General features: G+C 43.1%; 1 protein-coding gene across 1 annotated transcript in view; it reads left to right on the top strand.

Moving 5' to 3' along the window:
- The window catches only part of ENOX1 (ecto-NOX disulfide-thiol exchanger 1), a 318,289-nt gene that overhangs the window by 71,349 nt on the left and 227,020 nt on the right, over window positions 1–19,920 (top strand). The window contains exons 3-4 of the mRNA XM_036250067.1: window positions 1,805–1,948; window positions 2,781–2,918. Of these exons, the coding sequence (XP_036105960.1) occupies window positions 1,805–1,948; window positions 2,781–2,918 (282 nt within the window). The remainder of the gene's footprint in view (window positions 1–1,804; window positions 1,949–2,780; window positions 2,919–19,920) is intronic.

Raw genomic sequence — 19,920 nt, 5'->3', positions numbered from 1 at the left:
TTCAGAATGCCTACGATGTGATAAAGCTTACTTTAGAGTCACCATTCCAGACTCACTGGACAGAAAAAATATGTGAATATTGCCCATTTGGGCAGAACCTCCGCTACAAGGAAGCCAGTCAACTGAACTTCATTTGGGGAGTTAAGTAAGACAAATAGTGACTTTGTGATGATCTGAAAGGGCTCTACTTCAGGGCCATTTGAGCAAAAGAATGAACACATTCTAACCTGATTCTGCTTTGGAATGGTTGGAGGTAGACAGAAAAAAAATTGCTTTGAGGTTTCATCACAGAAATATTGCGGATGTGTGGAGATCGAAAAGGCAGACATTTCGGTTTGCCACATATTTGTGTCATTGAATTTATTTTATATGGTGAGGGTCTCTGGGCTGAAGGCATCCATTCTCTGAGATTACTGATGCACATATATAAGCAAGTTCTGAATTCATGTGGGGAGTACAGTTTAATTGCAAGGTATAACATATTTGTCTTGAGTACAGTTTGCTCCCAAAGTTGGAATCATTTACTACTGTATGATGAAGATGCTCCATCTTTCTGACAGACTGTTGGAAAAAGTTCTCCTCTGTTTCACATGCCCCTCTAGTTGAAGGCTAGGGATTTGTGGACAGCATGGGAATAATTGCTCATTACCCAGATATCCTTGAGATAGTGAAACCCGAGCTTCCATTTGAATTAAACTTATACTCAACTGGCAGTAATTTGTTCTTAGACAGTACAGTATCCAAAGGTACTGGTTCTTGTACATAAGAATCAGAGAAATAAAAGAGAATACCATAAAAGAACCAACCTTCACACTAGATACACTGGCCAACAGACCATCACATCTAATTCTAAACTATCCATGAACAGAAACATGGCTTAAAACATTTTCTGAATTTATACCTAATTAAAAATAATTATTTAAATTTAGTTGTTAGAGTAAATGTACTTAAAAGTCAAACTTCTCACATCACTCATTTAAGTACAGTATTTTTTATCATCCAATTTTGAACGGGAGCAAGTACACTTAAGGTACATATGTACGAATGTGATGTTTTTGCATTTTTAAGCATAGAGAGAAGGCATAGGATTTTATAAAGACTGTGATATAGGGGGGCCCTTTACAATTTTATTCAATTTTTTCTGTTATTTGTTTTTGTTTTTGTTATAAATGTGCTTTGAAAAGTCTAATTATAAATGTATATAAAAAATATATTGTATATACCTATATACAGGCACATAGGCTATGCAGTTGTAGGGAAAATTGTTAACTTTCCATAGAACTGAAAAAACAAATGCTTTTCTGTTGTCACCCCAACACCCTCTTTCATGGGCAGCTACCATTCTTCCCCCTTGGCCGTTCCTGGCTATTGTAACGTTGGTACACTCCTTCACCAGTTTCATGGTGAATGGATTCTTGCTTTTTCCTTCCTATTCCCTACTTTTCTTCCTTCTCTGAATACATTTCACAGATGACCGTCTTCCAAAATAACAACATCAATTAATTTTTTAACTTAAAAAAAATCATACTTAGCCCTGAGTCTGCCCTCTCCATTGATGTGCAGTGTGGGCAGAGGCTGTGCAGGGACTGATAAGCCCCGTTTGTGAAGCCTCTTTAGCAGGAGGCCAGGCGCTCACTGCTCTCGCAAGGGGCTGTTGACCCACCAGCCCTGACACAGCTCTGCTTCTGTGCCTGTGATGGGCTGTTGTCCTTGTTGTTTGTTTGTGAATAGACAACAGCTTTTCCCTTGAAGGCTCCCTCAGTTGACTCATGGTTCTTCACCACAGTCCTTTCCCCTTTTGCAGACTCAGATGATCTCCGTGGGGACCCTGCACTCAGCCTCCAAAGTGCTCCTGCCTCCCAGGATGCTCGTAATTCAACAGTAGATGCTGGTGGCCTGGAGAGCATCACCCAGTGTCCCCAGCAGCTTCCTCAGATGATGGCTGCAGGTAAATGGAGGTGGCCAGCCCAGGACACAAGGCGTTCTGAGTTTTGAGTGTAAAAGCTTGCCTAGTCATGAAAATATGCATTGAACCCGGAGCCCGGGATCCTTAAAGAAATCAGGCTGTGGGACAAGTGAACATCAAGTCAAATGTGACATATTTTGTGGTGTGTATGTGTGTGTGTGTTTCTTTTTTTTTTTTTTAGCTCTGTGCTGCTTGTTTTTAATATCATTTATTTGTTTATTTTGTTTTGATAAAAGCTGTGCTTATGAGAAGTATTTTGGAAAAGTCACTTTAGGCAGACACCTGCATTTTCTTAATGCAGTGCTGTGGGGAGGAGATCTGTTACAAGGTAACACATAATAAATCCAGGCAGGCCTCGTTTCATGACTTGACACCTATTCCAGAGATTCTGTGTGTAAAAAGGTGTGCCTGCTCCCACATTGTACTCAGAAACAGGTGAATTTGTATTCACCATCTACCAAGCCAATCGACTTGTTTTACCAAGAGAGTATTCCTGCTCTGCCTCCCAACCTTGGAACTTAACTAATGTTGTTTCACGAGGGGAAGGAAGCGATTCTTCAATGTTTTCCAGAAGTACTTCCTTAATGGCATTCTGTGTATAATATAAACTACATGTCATTAAGCTTCCTCCCAGAATGTATTCGGAAACTCTTTATATTTATGTCTGAAGAAAACATTGCTGTAGATTCTGTGCTTTATTTTTCTGTGGTTTGGGAATATGCTAAATGAAACCTCACATCTCTAGAAATGTGATTTTCTTTAAAACAAACACCCTTGGCTGTCGACTCTAAGTCATTGTTTGTTTTTCCCGCAGCCGCGGATGGTTTGGGGAGCATAGCGATAGACACAACTCAGCTCAACATGTCCGTGACGGATCCCTCAGCCTGGGCCACCGCCATGAATAATTTGGGCATGGTTCCCGTGGGGTTGCCTGGACAGCAGCTTGTGTCTGGTAAGCTTTCTCCTGGGTTTGCAGCAGCAGTGCCAAAGGGTGGAGGTGCCAGGTGCCCAGTCATCTCTCTGCACGCAAGTGTTGAGCGTGGTCTGTGAGTTATGACTGGGGCATGTTTGGCAGGTTGTACTTGAGATTCCTTTCCTTGTCACCTTGCTCTTCTGCTTCATAGCTGTTCTCAGAAAAAAGGCCGTGTGCCATATCTGCCACCTGCAGCCCTGCAGTGTCCATTTCACATTCCAAGTTGGTAAACAGAGCCCTGATACTGGCTTTCCAGTGGGCAGAACTCTCACGCGCCTGTGCCGTTGGATTCCAGTCTCCTCTGTGACACAGATGGATACTTGCTGTTGGTGCTCTTGATAATGTGCTCATTTTAGATTCTTTTCTCTTTTTGCTGTTCTGATTGGGTATTTTTTGCTTCCTTGTATTCCAAATAGATGATTTGATTCTCGGCTTCACCTGCTCTGCTGTTGATTCCCTGTAAATTATTCTTTATTTCAGTTAGTGTATCCTTCATTTTGGACCGGTCCTTTTTTATGCTGTTGAGGTCCTTACTAAGTTCCTTTGAGCATCTTATAACCAATGTTTTGAACTCTGAATCTAATATATTGCTTGTCTACATTTTGTGTAGTTCTTTTCCTGGAGTTTTGTTCTGTTCTTTCATTTGGGACATGTTTTGTTGTCTCATCATTTTGGTCGCCTCCCTGTCTTTGTTTCTGTGTGTTAGGTAGAGCTACTACATCTCCTAGGTTTGGTAGTGTGGCCTAATGTAGTAGGTTGTAGCACAGCTTCCCTAATAACCCAGCTGGGCACTCAAGGGGCACCCCTACCCCCATGTGGGCTCTGCACCCTTCTGTTGTAATTGAGTCTTGATTGCTGTTGGCATGTCAGTGGGAGGGATTTATCCAGGTTTATCGGCTGTAAGGACTGGCTGTGCCCACTGACCCACAGTAGTCTCGGACTACTGTGGAGGATCAGCTGTGCAGGGGCCCACCACACAGCAGAACTTAACTTCAGCAGGGTTCTAGTGCCCACTGAGTCCACCCCTTAAGTGTGAAACCTGTGGAGGTGGTTGGGTGATGGTGCTTCAATGTGGTCTGGAACTGTCCACTGGCTCTGGGCTTCCCAGGAGGTACAAGCCAAGGTCAGCCACCACCTGTGTTCTGCCTGGGGCCACCAGGCATAAGCTACAAAGCAATTTGCGGATGGCTGCTTCCTGCGCTGGATTTGGAGGTGCCCAGGTGAGGCCAAGCTGTGAACCAAGGCTGGCTGCGGCTAGTGCTGGGCCTAGAGTCACTTACCCAGAGTTATGGGGCTTGCTGAGGCCAGGTGTTGCTTGTTTGAGAGGTTGGAGGAAAAACTGAAGCATGAGCCAAGGGAAGCCATTTCTATGGTAAAGTCACTGGAAACAGCTTGGGTGGACCCAAAAGTTGGATGGTGGAGGATCTCAGGGAATCACCAGGGCAGGGCAAACAGTGTGAGCCAGGTACTGGAGTCCCAGATATGGCACCTGCGTGCCAGCACTTTAGGGGAAGGGACAATGGCTTCTGCCAGCACTTGTGTCTGGGAGAAAGCTACCCCTCCAGCTCTCTCCCGGACGAGCAGTGATTCAGTTCCTCCCCGTATGTCTCTAGGGCCTTTCAAGCAGCTGCCCCAACACTGGGGCTCAAAGCAAGTGAATCCAAGTAAGTCAGTACATGGGCCCTTTTTTTTTATCCTCACCCGAGGACATTTTTTTAATTTTTTGTTCAGATAGAGTGGGAAGGAGAGAGAGAGAGAGAGAAACATCGACACGAAAGATACACACCGAGTGGTTGCCACCCACATGACCCAACCAGGGCCGGGGACAAACTGCAACTGAGGTGCATGCCCTTAGCGGGAACTGAACCCAGGTCTCTCTGGACCACTGGCCGACACTCTAACTGCTGAGTCAAACTGGCCAGGGCCAATGCATGGGCCCTTTAAGAGGAGCTGCCTGGGACTCTAGAGCTCTCTCTCCCCCTCAACCTTGATCCCTGCTGGGTTTTACAACCGGAAGTTATGGGGACTTCTCTTCTTGGTGCTGGAACCCTGAGCTGGGGGTCTGGTATGAGGCCGGGACCCCTCACTCCTCAGGAAGGACCTTCACAGCCAAGGTGTCCTCCTGATTTTTATTCACCACACATGGGTGTGGGACCAGCCCATCCACGCCTCTGCCCCTCCTACCAGTCCTGACGTGGCTTTTTCCTTAATTCTGTGGTTGTAGGACTTCCATTCAGCTTGATTTCAGGTGGCTCTGAATGATGGTTGTGTTGTAGTTTAGTTGTAATTTTGATGTGGTTAAGGGAGGAGGTGATACCACGTTTACTACGTTGCCATCTTGACCGGAAGTCAGTGTTCTCATTTTAAAAACAGGGAAGCAAAGGACCAACATTGAAGTGGCAGACTGGAACTCCAGCTCAGCTAACACTCGGCTCCACCTTTTCTTTGCACCACACTTTGGAATCATAATACAATGAATTCAACAGGGAAAATGTGTAGAAATGTTACAAAATAGAGGTTCTCATTGAATTTAATACATGTTTATTGAGATTTGTCATGTGCCCTCTAACAAGAGTTTTGGGAAATAAAATACATACATATATAAGTGTCCTTGAGGAGCACATCTCCCTAAGTTGAAAAACACAGCAACAACAACAAAAACCAGCATAAAAATAATGTGTAGAATTAGTTATTAAGTGGTGATTCAGGCTAGTCATGTAGTCATTTCCAGAAAGATCGGGGAGGTGGGACTTGAGCTGTCTGGAAAGATACACAGGATTTGTATCTCATTCGTTCGTTTGTTCGTTCATTCATTCAATACATATTTATTGAGACAGTGTCCTAGTGCAGGGACTCCAGCAGTAAACAAAACAGGCACCATCCTTCCAGACTGTACAATGAAAAGTGACAGTCAAGTGTAATACTAAGTTCCATATCCACAGGCCTGTGTACTTGGTGTTGAATTGACCAGGCATTTAGCTTTTATTTGTTGTTGTCAATTTTGGCCATAGAAGTGAAAGTCTAAAAGAGCTATAGTAATTGATATAGAATTGGTGTGCATGTGTGCACCTGTATGCATACACATATGTATACACACATATACACATATACACATATATGTATATACATATATAACATTCTTTTTAAATATAACAAGAAGGAACATGAGAGAGGACAGGGGATGAGAGTGAGAGACAGAAAAAGGAAAGTCAAAGACTAGGTTATAAAGATTGTACTTATGATATTTATAAAATTCTCTGGAATGTTTTAAATTCATACAATTGAAGATCAGTCTGCTGCAGGATGTATGGGTGTGCACACAGACATTTTCCATGGTTGGAACATGTGTTCATTCAGACCCCTTTTTCCTAAAGCTAATCTAGACAGATACTAGCTTCTAAAAACTTGAGAGTAAAGATTTGTAATTTTCTGCCCACATTTTCTATCAACATAATTGAAATATTCATATAGCAGAAATTACTTTACTTTTGTCTCTACCCTCCCCCTTCTCTCAGAAAATGTTGTGTGCCACACCTCAGTAATTCATTACTTTTTCTTATTATTTTGAGTCTTCTGACATTTTAACCATGACCAATTTATGATTTTTCTCAGCAACTTACCACGTAAAGAATTACAGCCCTGCTCGTTGTAGAGATTTACCATATCTGTCCTGAATTACGTTCTCCAGCTCCTACATTAGCCAGACTGCCTTTCAGGGTCTTCCCAGGAATCCCGTCTCCATTGCCCAGCTGTGCCAGCAGAACCGCGCTGTGGTTGTTGTCAGGGTCCTGAGCAGCCGGGTGTGCTGGTCTTAGGGGCGGGCTCTGCTTTATTTCGTTAGTGTTCATGTCTTTTCTTACAGTACTTTTTCTGTACAAATATTTTAGTGATATTAGATATAAGATTTTCTATATGCATGTTTAACACCTTATTCTCAATTGTTTTTCCATTTTATAGTTTTATATTTAAAAGTTATAAAACTCCATTGAATAAATATTTTCTAGTTTATTTCATTATTCTAGTTTATATTTAGGCTGTTTCCATGTTTCCCCTCTTACAAACCAAGTTTCTTTGGAAAACATAATCTCTTCAAGCATATAAAAAACATTTCACCTTTTCTTTTTCTTTCTTTTTTTTTTTTAATCCTCACCCGAGGATATTTTTCCATTTATCTTCAGATAGAGTGGGAGGGGGAGAGAGAGAGAGCGACATCCATGTGAGAGAGACACGTCGACTGGCTGCCTCCAGCACGACCCCAACCAGGGCCAGGGATCAACCATAACCAAAGTACGTGCCCTTGACCAGAATCGAACCCGCGACTCTTTGGTCCACGGGCCGAGTCTCTTAACTGCTGAGTAAAACAGGCCAGGGCCATTTCCCTTTTTCTGTAAAATGATGATTGTATCTCTTTCATGGGACTATTGTGAGATTTAAATAAGATAGTTTACATAAAATACAGCCATTTGTTTCTCTCCAGCATAGCCACAGAATGTCGCTTCTCCTCCAGTCTCCTGCCCGCCACCTCTGGAATTCTTCACTGTGGGCATAGAATGTTGGAACCAGTCTTTAATGTCTCAGAAGGGATTTAAAGATTATTTAGTGTAACCTTCCTTCCAAGAAACCTCCTCTAAAACATCTCTGACAGGATTATGGAGAGGCTGGATTTTATGAGCACTTGGCTTTCTCCCAAAGTTGCTGATATGTCTAAATGACCAACTACTCTTCCCATATTAGTTAAAATTAAACTGACACTAAATCCTATTCCTTAATACTTCTTCTGCTTAATAAAATTATTAGCAAAGCAAGTTGTATAGTTTCCATATTCTCTGATTTTTAGCGAAGGGATTTTCCAGGAAATCAGATCACTTAGTACATGCTTTTCTCAGCTGTGATTGTAAACTCCCACAATTATGCCTCTTCCATTTTCCTCCTACTTCATCATCCGGATATTCCCCTCCACAGTCCCACCCCACTTCAGGAACTTCCCTTTTACCTTCTCAGCATGAAGTGCTACTTGAGATCATTACATTGAATTTGTTTATTTTATTCCAAATAAATAATTATATTCTAGCCCTGAATTCCATACTCCAAAGTCTTGGTTTTTCTATGAGATAATATTTACCTCATAGGTATAATATATACCTGTATTATTATTTCATGTTTATTTTATTCCCCATACTTTTAGTTTTGTAGAATTATTTAGTTTGATTGTTGTTGATGTGTTCTTATTATTACTTTGTGCATTGGCATCGTCAAGTGATGGTTGTTGGTATCAATTCAACACCAACAGGAGTCCCCAGTTTGAGCTGCTGGTGAAGAAGGAAACTTGATTCAGCGTAAGCAGCTCAACTGGGACACAGCACAGCTGTGAGAGCAGCGTGGCTCTTAGGAGGCCCTGGGACCAGGCCCCTCTCCAGCTAGACAGCTCTGCTCCTCCCTGTTCTGTGCAGCTTGGCCCTGTCCCAGGCTGCTCTGCTCTGCTCTGCAGTGCTGAGACATACTTGGTGTTTTATCTTCAGGGTTTCAGCTCCAGCCAGGGAAAGGCAGCCTTTAGCCTTGAATGGAAAGGGAGAGTGCACTCCCAGTGCCAGAAGGGAGCTGACTTATGTAGACAAAAGTTTGTGCCCCTGGTCGCCGATTGGTTTGTCCTCATGCAGACAAGGACTCCAAATGCTCACAGTTTGATTGGTGCAAAACGCACTATCCTGATTGGTCATAATGGAACTGCTGTGATTGGTCAGTGAAGAAGTTGCCGGCGATAAAAATGTGTAGCCCTGATTGGATGAGGACCACCTCAGTCCTATTGTTTGAATAGGACTCCAGGAACTCTGTGAGGGTTGGCTCAGGCGGCAGAAACACTGCTGCAGGCTCAGTGCAGAGACAGGCAGTGCAGCAGGCTTCTCACCGCGCGGGGTAGACATGGCTGCTAGGCTCTGTTTTGTACATTTGAGCCACCAGGAGCTCTTTTTAGCAGGTATCTTCTTTCTCAGGATGCAGAGTGTAGATCCAAGTCTGTTGAAACATCAGTGCCCCACAGTTGTTAGGTAGGACAGATGTCCCATGAGTATCTGCATGGTTTAACAACTGTGGCAAACTTTGTGTTTAACTCAAGCAATTTGCTTTCTTTGTGTGTTTCCTCAGAGCCTTTACTAACGTGCGAAGTGTAGTTTCAGAGTCATATTTAGTATGTAGGATTCCCCAAACTTAATGTAGCCTTTAAAAAAATGTTAGTATCTCAGGAGACTAATATAGCCATCTACCAAATTTTCCCACCAGCTGTGGAGATCTTTTTCCATTACTGTCCATCTTTCTCTGTCATATGTGATATCTTCCCTGTGGTCTAGTTTACAATTTTGTGTGTTCATTTTTTTTTTACTGACTAGTGTCACTCCATAATCTCAAACTTCAAATAATTCTCTTGTGGTCAGGTGTTGCCTGAAGCTTTCCCGGTTTCTGTGATCTACAGCGTCGCTTTCCAGGAGCCCCTGCCTCTGGGGTCATAAGCTGAAATTCAGGATGTTAAATCCTGAGACTTGATATCACTGGTGTGACCGGCTGCTCCCTTCCCATATACCCTGGCTTCTTTCCCAAAGTCATAATCATCAGCTGGAAGAGCTGGAAAGAAGCAACTGAGTCCGCAGGCTTTGCGTTTCTGGTTCAGGCCTGCATGGGAACTGGTAATTCTTTCTGGATATATACCCTGGACATGAGATTCTACCCGGCTTGTCTCTTGGAAACTTTCTTCCTAATGTCAGCAGTCCACCCTCCGCCCATTGGTTGTTATTGCCTTCAGTTAACATATATCTTTTTTTTTTTTTATCCTCACCCGAGGACATTTTTTTTTTTTTTTTTTTTTTTGCATTTATCTTCAGGGAGAGTGGGAGGGAGAGAAGGAGGAAGAGAGAGAGAAACATCAGTGACCCACATGACCCCAACCGGAGCCAGGGACAGACTGCAACTCAGCTACATGCCCTTAGCAGGAACCAAACTTGGGACTCTCTGGTCTGCAGGCCGACGCTCTAACCGCTGAGCCAAACTGGCCAGGGCGACATATATCGTTTAGCTCAAGTTTCTTAACATACCATTTGTTGTATTTCAAGTACAAGTTCTGAAAAATCATCACACCTCCCATTAGCTGTGAAGGACTATATACAAGATAGTGCCACATGCCGTACCGGGACCAACATGGAGCCAATAAAAGAATGTCTTGACTCTTACAAGTGTATGTGAACTCTCTGAATTGTTCCCTGCTCCTACCTTGCTGTTTCTTCTTCAGAAGCTCAGAATGTGCTCTCACCGCCTCTGTTCCCTGCCACTCTGAGAAGAGCTTAGCTTTGTAACTCACTGGCGGCTGGGACGGGGGACGGTGCCCTCTCCACCCACCTCTTCCCTCTCCCATTCACTGATGCTTCCACCCACTTTAATTCCTCTCTGCTTCCTTGAATATTTTTTCTACTTTCCTTCTTGGGTTGTTTAATCCTCTCAGGAACATCTTTATCCTCTTTAATATGCCCAGATTTGAAGAGGCATTTGTTAAATTCTTTCATCTCCTGAAGCATCACTCTTTTAACTGGGATTTATTGAGCCAGACGCTGTGCTGAATACTGGGGCTATAAGACATCCACCTTACTTTCATGTTTTTAGAGCCAAGTGGGAGACACAGAGAAGAGTAAATAAGCAAATACAAATCAACGTGATAAGTGGATCTGCTGCTAACAGATAAAGGGTGCTATAGGATGTCCCTGAAGAGTGTTAAGCAGGAGAGTAGGATGATTAGAGTTGTATTTTTACAAAGCACTTTTGTAAGTCCGACAGATAACTAATGGGGGTGGGGAAAGGTTGGTGGCAAGGAGACTGGATGGGGGCTGTAGTAGTTACTCAGATAAGAGATAATGATGGCAGTAATGAGCATGGCAATGGACATGGAGGGACATGAATGGCCTGTGGGACACTGAATGATAGGAGCAGCAGGAATTAATGACTGAGTCCACGTAGAACTGAAGAGAATGTAGAACCAACAACGACTTTACTGAGCTGGGAAGGGCTGGAAGAAAAGGGTAGGGGAAGATGTGAGTTCTTCTTTGGATGTGTTGAATTTGAATAACTAGTTGAAAGGAAACATGGTCAGCAGTCACATTCAGGTTCCAGAGAGCGCAAAAGAAGGGTGGATGGAGGTGCAGCTTCACAGCCTCGGCACGTGGCAGTCCCTGAAGGTCTGTGCACCCTTCTCCTGGCCTCACTTTTGCTGGGAAATTAGAAATAGACCCCTAGCTGCTCCCTCAGGTGTCACATTTTTTCCCTCTACTCCCTTTCTTTTGTCCCACTAGGTACCTGTCCACTGCTGGGCTCCAAGGCCTGAATTAAAAGAAAAAGTCCTAGATAAAATGAATTAAATCTAGGATTCTATACCTGAAACCATCTCATCAGCTCCCAGAGACACTCAGATGGATTGTCTGTTGATAAACCATCCCACACACTTGTTTATAAAAGGAAAATAGTACTCAAACCAGCAAACTCCCTCTCTTCAGTTCCCCCAGGTACGAACGGTGACATACTCTGACACCGGAGTGACTAGGGGGATGCAGATAGCCTGGTTTATGGTTGTTGAGCTCCCTATAAGATAATGCTCAGAGTCCTTTTTGTTTTTATTTTCTATCTGTTGAAAGCTTTCTCACTGTCAAGTGTCAGAAAACAAATAGGCTCTTGACTTATGTTTCACAATTTATGTACCCAATTTCCCGTATTTTTGACAGTTCCGTTACACTTTCCAGAGTTATTTACCCTTTTCTCCCCAGGACATTAGGACAAGTACATTGGTATATTCATTCATTCACCACAATGTTACTGGAGGTTCAAAATGTACAGTGTATTTTACAAGGCACTAGAGAAATAGCAATTTACACAACAGACAGGTGATACTCCTGTGGAGAATACATATTTCTGAAGAGGCAGATGTTATCCAAATAACTGTGCAAATGATTATTTAATTACACCTGTGTGGTATGATGAGCGAGGGATGGGGAAATCTGACTTAGCTTGGAGGTGTTGGGCGGGGCTCAGAAAAGGCTCCTCTAAGGGGCAATATTTAGGCTAGGACCCGCAGGGTACATTACAGTTCCCCAGGTGGCAGGAGGGAAGAGCAGGAAGAAAAGGGGCATTTGGGAAGATGATTCTAAAAGCAGAAAATGCCCTAAAAAAAGGCCTTAAGTGATAGGATCTGGGCTTCTTTGAGGAAGTGAGAGGTGGGTGTATGTGGGCAAGAGGCCATGGTAGCGGTGGGCTCAGTAGACTGGCTTGGGGCGGCGCCTGCCTGCCAAAGTAAGGGGGACAGGTTCACCTTGATGTGCACGCTAAGGAAGGATTTTAAGCACAGAAGTAACCTCTGACTGACATTTTTAAAAAAAATTGCTTGAGTTGTTTTATAGGGACTGGACTGAAGAATGGCAGAGAGGGGTCTGGGCGTCCATCCAGAGCGCTGATGGAAGTCCGGAAAGAGAGCGTGGAGCAGACGGCCCAGCTGCTTCCACGTGGAGCTGGGATATTGACCACCTTCTGTGTCAGCATTGCCAAGGGTGCTGGGGCACACACGTCCGCCAGGAGAGCTGTCATTCCAGGGCTGTGTTTATGATGTGTGTGTCTGCAGTGTTTCCGGAGATAAGAGAATTCGGAGAAAATTGTTTCCAAAAAATATTTGCTTCGGCCTGGACTGTGTACCACCTATGGTCATTGACATTGCTTAAAACATATCAAGGCTCCTCAAATAACTCTTCATAAGTGACAACAGCCTGTATCCTTGTTGGCTAGAGCTGTTATAAAATGAAAGTCCTTTTCAAATGCTTACATAACAGAATATAGTCATTTGAAATGTAGTTTTTTTTTTCTTCCATGGAATGTAGAATATAAATCTAACTTCTCTGAGTTTGTCTATGAAGAGGAAGATAATATCAATATCAGAGAACTGTTGCAGCTTTCATACTGGGTGATATAAAGTGTGAGACGTACAGGGATCCAAGCACTTTCCTTTTCTTTGCCCTCACACTAGAGCAGTTTCCGGAGGAGTAGGGAAGGGGAGGAGCGGGGCCTTGGATGACTCCCTACTTTAAGGGAAGGGAATGAAAAAGGAAGACTTGGCCTCCACAGAAAACAATTCCTTCGTCCTGACTTTTTCCTGTTCCAAGAGCAGGGCCTGCAATTCTTCAGAAGCCACCGAGAAGGGTCCGCTGCACCCAGGGCATGCCGTCAGTGTGGCTCCGCGGCAGCATTATTCACAGTACTTTCCACAAGTCACCTGTGTCAGCTTGCCCTGGACTGGAGGCTTCAGGGCCTACTTCAGACCTCCGAAAACATGAGTTCCTGGAGACTACAACTAAAATTTAAAACCACAGCTCCTTAAACCTGATTTATTTTAAGTGATGTCAGTGACCTCCCTCCGGGGCTGAGCTCGTGGGGAAACACACACACACACACACAAATAGCGCATCTGGCTTGGGAATGGGGAGGGAAGCTTGCCTTATTCTGCATTTCCGTGGTCTTAACTGCAACGCAAATTTAGAACTGGAAATGTTTTGTAAAAGTAGCTGAGCCCAAAAGGTGGTAACTGCATATTTTAAAATCATATATTAAGTATCTACTATGCTCCAGCACTTTGTGTAATCTCATTTATTCAGATTAGGTTTTATCTTGAAAAAAAGATGTGTTGGGCATCAAGACTCACAACCTTGAACTATAATAAACTATATTCCCTCCTCATCAGGGACATTAGCTTGCTATCGTAGAAGATGTGCTTTGACCTTGCAGCTTTACTTCTGAGAGTTTATGCTTGCGGGGCAAAGGGACACTTGATCCTTATGGGGAAGGAGAAATGCTGTAGTCTTCAAATTCATAAATCTCTCCGACCACGAGGGCATCTTTAAAGAAATGTTCCTCACTTCACTGGATGGGACTCTGGTGACCTCCATCAGTTAATGCTTCCTAGTCATTTATTCCATCTCAGCAGGAAAAATAGACCTCAGCGCCCTACGGGGAGGTGACTGAAGTCTCTGCAGGGGACCCTCTCACAGAGTGAATCACTGCTGATGAGGTTCTAACCAGAGACATTTTTATGAGCTGTGCAATCACTCAAAAATGCTCATTTTGTATTTTCAAAACTTAGTGGCCTCTCTCTTGGAAACTGTGTATTTGAGAACATCTTTTGAATTTGTTCATCCCCAGCTGTGAGAAAATATTGCCTAGTCATGGGTAGGGAAAAGCAATTTAGAAAAATAATAGGGGAAGATGATGATTTCATCCTTGTCTGGATTTCTGTGTCTTCTTGCTGGGACTTGGCCAGGAGAGGGGCAGGCCAGAGACTCTGGAGCAAGGGGAGGAGCCAGTGTGTGCAGCAGGCCTGGACTGGCCAGGGAAGACTGGGAAGGGCGAGGAGGCACAGAAACAGCCAGTCAGAGCTGAGGAAGCGGAGTGCCAGGGCTGTGCCATCTAAAGTCCTAAATAAGTGGCCTTGCTTGTTTTCATTTGGAATTGCTTTTCGTTATTGGCTATATGCGCTTTGTGAATTTACCGTTCCTTAAAGGAAATTAAGGAAACACAGCGTCACCCTTCAGCTCTGTCACATAGTGGCTAAGGGGCCACAGGCTAGTCACACAGATTTCAAGGGCTTTGCTATGCCCAACTGCCAAAGAGGATGTCAGGTTCCCTGAAAGCAGTGAGATCCTATCATTTAGGAAAATCCTAAAAATCAAATCATAAGACATGACTTCACACAGTGATAGAGTGACCAGCACCCAGTGCATGCCTTGAGGACGTAAAGAAAGATGGGAACTTTTAGCAGGAACCATAGCAAGGGTATCTCTATAATTAAGATGGTGATGGTGGTTTGTTTGTTTGTGTGTCTGTTCTCTAATAGATCCAGAGGGCACCTGCAGAGTTAATCACACATGTAGCCACGTGAGTGATGTAGGAGGATCGTGGTAAGGAACCTGAATCTTTCTAGGCTTAGAAGAAACAGTTGAGAGGGGCCACATTCCTGCCCACTTCAAGGCCTTTGCCACAGCCTGTGACACAGTGGTTGCTGCTCAGTAACCAGTAGTTGAGGGCAAATATACAATGAGCAGCAGTGTAGATGCTAGAAGTTGAAGAGTGTGAGTAGGGCATTTTGCATCTCAGTTTTTCCTATCAGTGTAAGATAGGGTACAAGCCATCTAAAGCCCTAAATAAGTGGCCTTGCTTGTTTTCATTTGTAATTGCTTTTCTTATTGGCTATATGTGATTTGTGAATTTCGCGTTCCTTAAAAGAAATGAGGATCTTTGTAAAAATGTGAGTAAGCAGAAACCAGAAATGTACATGTTTCTCACCTATCTCCTTTCACAAAGCTCTTGCTGTTCTCCGGGCCCAGGCTCAAACCCCACCCGGCACCCCGCGGCCCCTGCACCACCGTCTGCCTGCGGGCTCCCTCTCTCAGGGCCTAGCCCCAGGGCTGTTTCAGAGGGCTTCCCGCTGGGCTCCTGGAGAAAGGAAACGTGTGTACTGTGCGTGAGAACCTGTTTCCAGATTTGGGGCAAACAAAGAACTGCAGGATGGATAATGGAGAATTTATTGTCAGGTGGTATCCATTGTATGGGAAGATGATAGCACCAATTTAGTAGAAATAAAAAGATTCGAGAGTTAGTACATTAGATAGTAATATCTCAGGTATTTAGCATTTAATTGTTCAGAGCCATTTCCGATACAACATTTGGTTTAAACCTTGGTGACCCGCTCCCCTGTGGCAAACGTGTCTTAAACGGTTCCCATGCTGTGGCAGGCGAAGTCCCGCGCAGGGAGCGCGCTTGGCAAGGGAACCGCTGTTGCGTTTTGGCTGGAAAGGAATTTTTTTTTCCAGCAGCAATTCAAAAACATAAAATCCCTCATTTTTTCCCCTTAATCTTTGTGATCCAGCTTTTTATATGAATTATTTATAAAGACTAATTCAAAATATCAGAAATACCTGCATCAAACCCTTCGATATCGAGTTACAGTGGTCAAGGTAGGGAATCCATCCGCCCTAGCAGCCTCACACTGATTTTTTGTTGTTTTTTGTCTGAGGACAGAAAAAACAAACAAACATAGAAACGTGGTTTATTTAAAATACTTCTTAGTAGAGTCATTCATTTCACACTTTGAATGAAAAAACAAATTTGTAAAGAAATTAGTAGCCTTTAAGGAAAAACATGATTTTAATGTGCGCATAGAAATAAAGCCAAAATGTGCAGAAAATATTGAAACTAAAATTAATTCTCAAGAAAAACAATTGGATTTTTGAATAAATATCATACTTTCCACACACACACTTTTAGAAATGCCATAGTATTTCTAATGTCATAGACAATATCCATCCTGCCTGCCTGTCCTCCTACCCTCCCTCCCTCCATATTTGTTGACTATCTTTCACTGGGAAGAACTAAAGTTCTTTCTCCCTCATGGAGCTCATACTCTGATGGTAGAGATAGATAGTAAACAAATTAATAAGTATATCATTAGAAATTATAAGAATTACTCTGAAGGAAATAAGAGGACGCTGCATAAAGGGGAGGATCTACCGTTGATCTTCGTGTGATCAGGACAAGCTGCTCGTTGGAGACAGAATTCAGGCTGAGGCCCTGAGGGAGGAGAGGGAGCCGGCTCTGGGAGGCTGGAAGGAAGACTGGACAGAGGGCACTCAAGGCGAAGGAGCCCGCCTTGCCTGAAGGTCGACCAGAGCGCCAGTTTATGGGTGCGGTGGAGACTGAAGAGGTGGTCAGAGGCATTGCCAGTCCTGGGAAAGAGTTCGGATTTAATTTTAGGATTAACTGAAGTTTTGTTTTTCATTCATTAACCCAACAGAGTGATACCATGATTGAATTTAAATGTTAAAAGAGAATGGATGTTGGGGGTCCATGGGAATGAAAGCAAAGGAATCAGTAAAGAGGCCATGCAAGTCCCGATAAGCGAGGGGTGCGGCTTTGACGAGGGAGATGGTAGTGGTGCTGGAGAGGTTAGAACAGATCTGTGATACAGTTTTGAGGTGGAGGCCTTAGAACTTTGTGATTAGATGACAGAAGGGAGATTCGAGATGAATCCAAGTTTTTATCTTAAGCAACTGGGTACATGGTGGTGGTACTGCATGGAATAAGAAACACAGGAGGAACAAAATATAGGGTCGAGTCACAAATTCCGGTTTGTACACCGCAAGTCTGAGCTTTTATGAGAAATCTAAGTGGTGATATGAAGAAGGCAAATGGATATATGGGTCTGGAATGACAGACATGGCCAGACATGTACACATATAGAGATATCTGTGTTCAACAGCAGGCAGAACACAATTGGCCCCGTGCCATGAGGGAAATGGCATGAGGATAGCAGAGACAGACTAGGGTGTGGGAGTAGACTTTGAAAAGGTCCAGCATTTCAAGTTTAGGAAGAAGGACATAAGCCAGTTAAGGGGGTTTAGGAGAAGGACCAGACAAACAAATTAGAAGGAAAACACATGTGTGACGTTGTGGGAACCAAGCTATATCTCTCATCCATGTGGCAGCCAGCAGGGGTTTTCTTCTAAAAGGTCAGCAAACAAGACTGCCATGGGAAGGTCACTGGTGACTTTAACAAGAGCCACTTTGGTGGAGGTTAAGGGTAGAGGCAGTTTGTGAGTTAAAACAGAAGGCTGTCATAAGGATCAAGTGAGATGGTGCATAAGGAGGCCCCATGAAAAGCCATAAAAGACAAAGAAAATAGCTTATTGGTAGTAATTGGACCTTTGTGATATTAATACAGTCAGTATTTTTTATTTATATTTAAATTTGGACCAACTATTAAATCACTTTCAGAAAAAGAGGAAGGATGGAGGGATAGAAAGAATAATGACAAATGAAAAGTAGAAACATCTTTCATAGTCAAGTCTTTAAAGATGTTTGTCTAGAAAAGAGGCAAGAACATTTAGTAAGATATCGAATCAAGAAAAAAATTAAGACAAAGTAGAGAGCACGGTGATAAACTTGTGAAAATGTCCATAGATAGAAAGAAGTATTTGATTGGATAGAGGGGCTAGTGTAAAAAATAAAGCCCTTGAGAAGAAGAAGTCCCAAAGCTCCTGATTTGGGCAAAGCTTTTCAATTCCTATGACATATAGTGAAATTGAGGCAAAAATAGTGCATCTTTCTTCTGGGATCAGATAATGAGCCACTGAGAGGGAGGATTTCAAAACTCAAAATGAAATACATTGTTGGCTGACACAGTCTTATATTTGCCAAAATTGTTATATATCTATAAATGTGTATATATATATAAACCGACTGAATTTTTGCAGACATTTTCCTCGATAAATAATAGAACAATTACGATATGTGTCCGCTGAAGTTATTGTTGGACACGGCTGTCTGGTGCAACAACGCTTCTCCCTTTTGGGTTATCTCTCCTTCTGTACAGTGATTTTATATGTCTAAAGCTCATTTATATGCCTGGATTTCTTCTTTTTGTGCTGCAACTCATTCTAAATATTAGCTTTGGCTTATGAGTTCATTATTGTAAATCCATGGAAGTCCACGTGGCTTTTAGAAATGACGAGGATGCTTTTCCAGCTGTGAAAGAAGAACGTCGCCCTCCCCGTGTGAACCTGCTGTCCAGGTACTCGCCATGCAGGTGAGGGACAGGGCTCTCACGGTCCTCACCTCCTCGTGAGCATCCGCACGGCAGCTTCTGTTTGTATACACGTTGCTTTTGTTTGTTTTTTCACTCGTGCTGAGTCGGAGGAACAAGTCACCTTTCTCCCTCCCCTACTTCCAGGTGCAGTGGAGCAGTGTTATCCGTTGTTCCACAGGAAGGAACAGGCCGGCATGGTTTCCCAGATCCCGGTGGTCTGCCCGAGTGGAGTCCTGTGCCTAAACCAAGAGATTTTTCTTTTCCACATAAACGAGATTACGGCATTCGCCTTGTGAAAGCCCCACCATTTGCATCATGGAACACTAGTGAAATATCTGACTTGACTTGCTAGGCATATGAAATTAGGACTAGTCAGGTTAGACCCTCCAATCTCTATGACCTTCAGCTCCTCAATGGGCACATCACTAAGATCTGTTGTGCTATCCTCTTTTCAAGGATCCAGTGTATTGTGTATTAGGCAGTTTAAAATAGGAAATTAAGAGATGCCTTGGGATAAGTCAAGTCCTTTACACACTTTAAATAGTTAAACTATCTGATAATTTCCTTTTTCTAAGTTTCTAGAACTGAATCAGAGGAGTATAGATTAAAAATTTTGATATTGCCAAATTGTTCTGTACAAAACTGAACCCATTTTACACTCACACCAATAGTGGATATTTAAAAATATTTTAACCTTTCTATCTCCCCAGTGAAAAATGATCTTACACATCTGTTTGCATTACGTTGACTATTCTGCTGGTCATCTTTGAGCTGTTTCTAATTTTCAAATAGTATAAACAAGTCTGCAGTTCTTATCTTTGACATATTATTTCCAATTTGAAATATTCCTTTAAGGTCACTTTCCAAGACAACAGATGATATGGTCATTTCAATTACTCTTGAGACATCACAAAATTATTATGGAAAGAATTTTACAATTTATACTCTCATCGGAGATGTCTGAATGTTTTCTTTTAGCATCCTTGCTAACTCTGAGTGGTATTGAAATTACCGCTAATTTAGTAAGTAAAAGTTATGACCCCTTTCTGTTGCCCAGGAGCCATAATTTAAAGGGCCTCCTACTGGTCCTGCAGCCAGATGGACGCCTGGCAGTGACACCGGGGTTTGTTTTCTGTTCTTTCACCTGCTAGTTAATAATTAGGCAATATTTCCAGACTCACAGTTGGATCAGATTGAACTGGTCTTGCTGAGCTGTTAATGATTCAGAACCCCCTCCCCTGCCGCCCTACCTGTCTAAATTATGCCAGCTCCTTTGAGGGTACCTCAAGTCTCACTTCACAGTCCCCCTGAAGAGCCTTCCCTGGCATCTCT

Source organism: Molossus molossus, unplaced genomic scaffold (genome assembly GCF_014108415.1).
Source record: "Molossus molossus isolate mMolMol1 unplaced genomic scaffold, mMolMol1.p scaffold_m16_p_9, whole genome shotgun sequence".
Taxonomy (NCBI): domain Eukaryota; kingdom Metazoa; phylum Chordata; class Mammalia; order Chiroptera; family Molossidae; genus Molossus; species Molossus molossus.
Note: the sequence above shows the minus strand (reverse complement) of the source record. Positions and strands in the feature narration are given on the sequence as shown.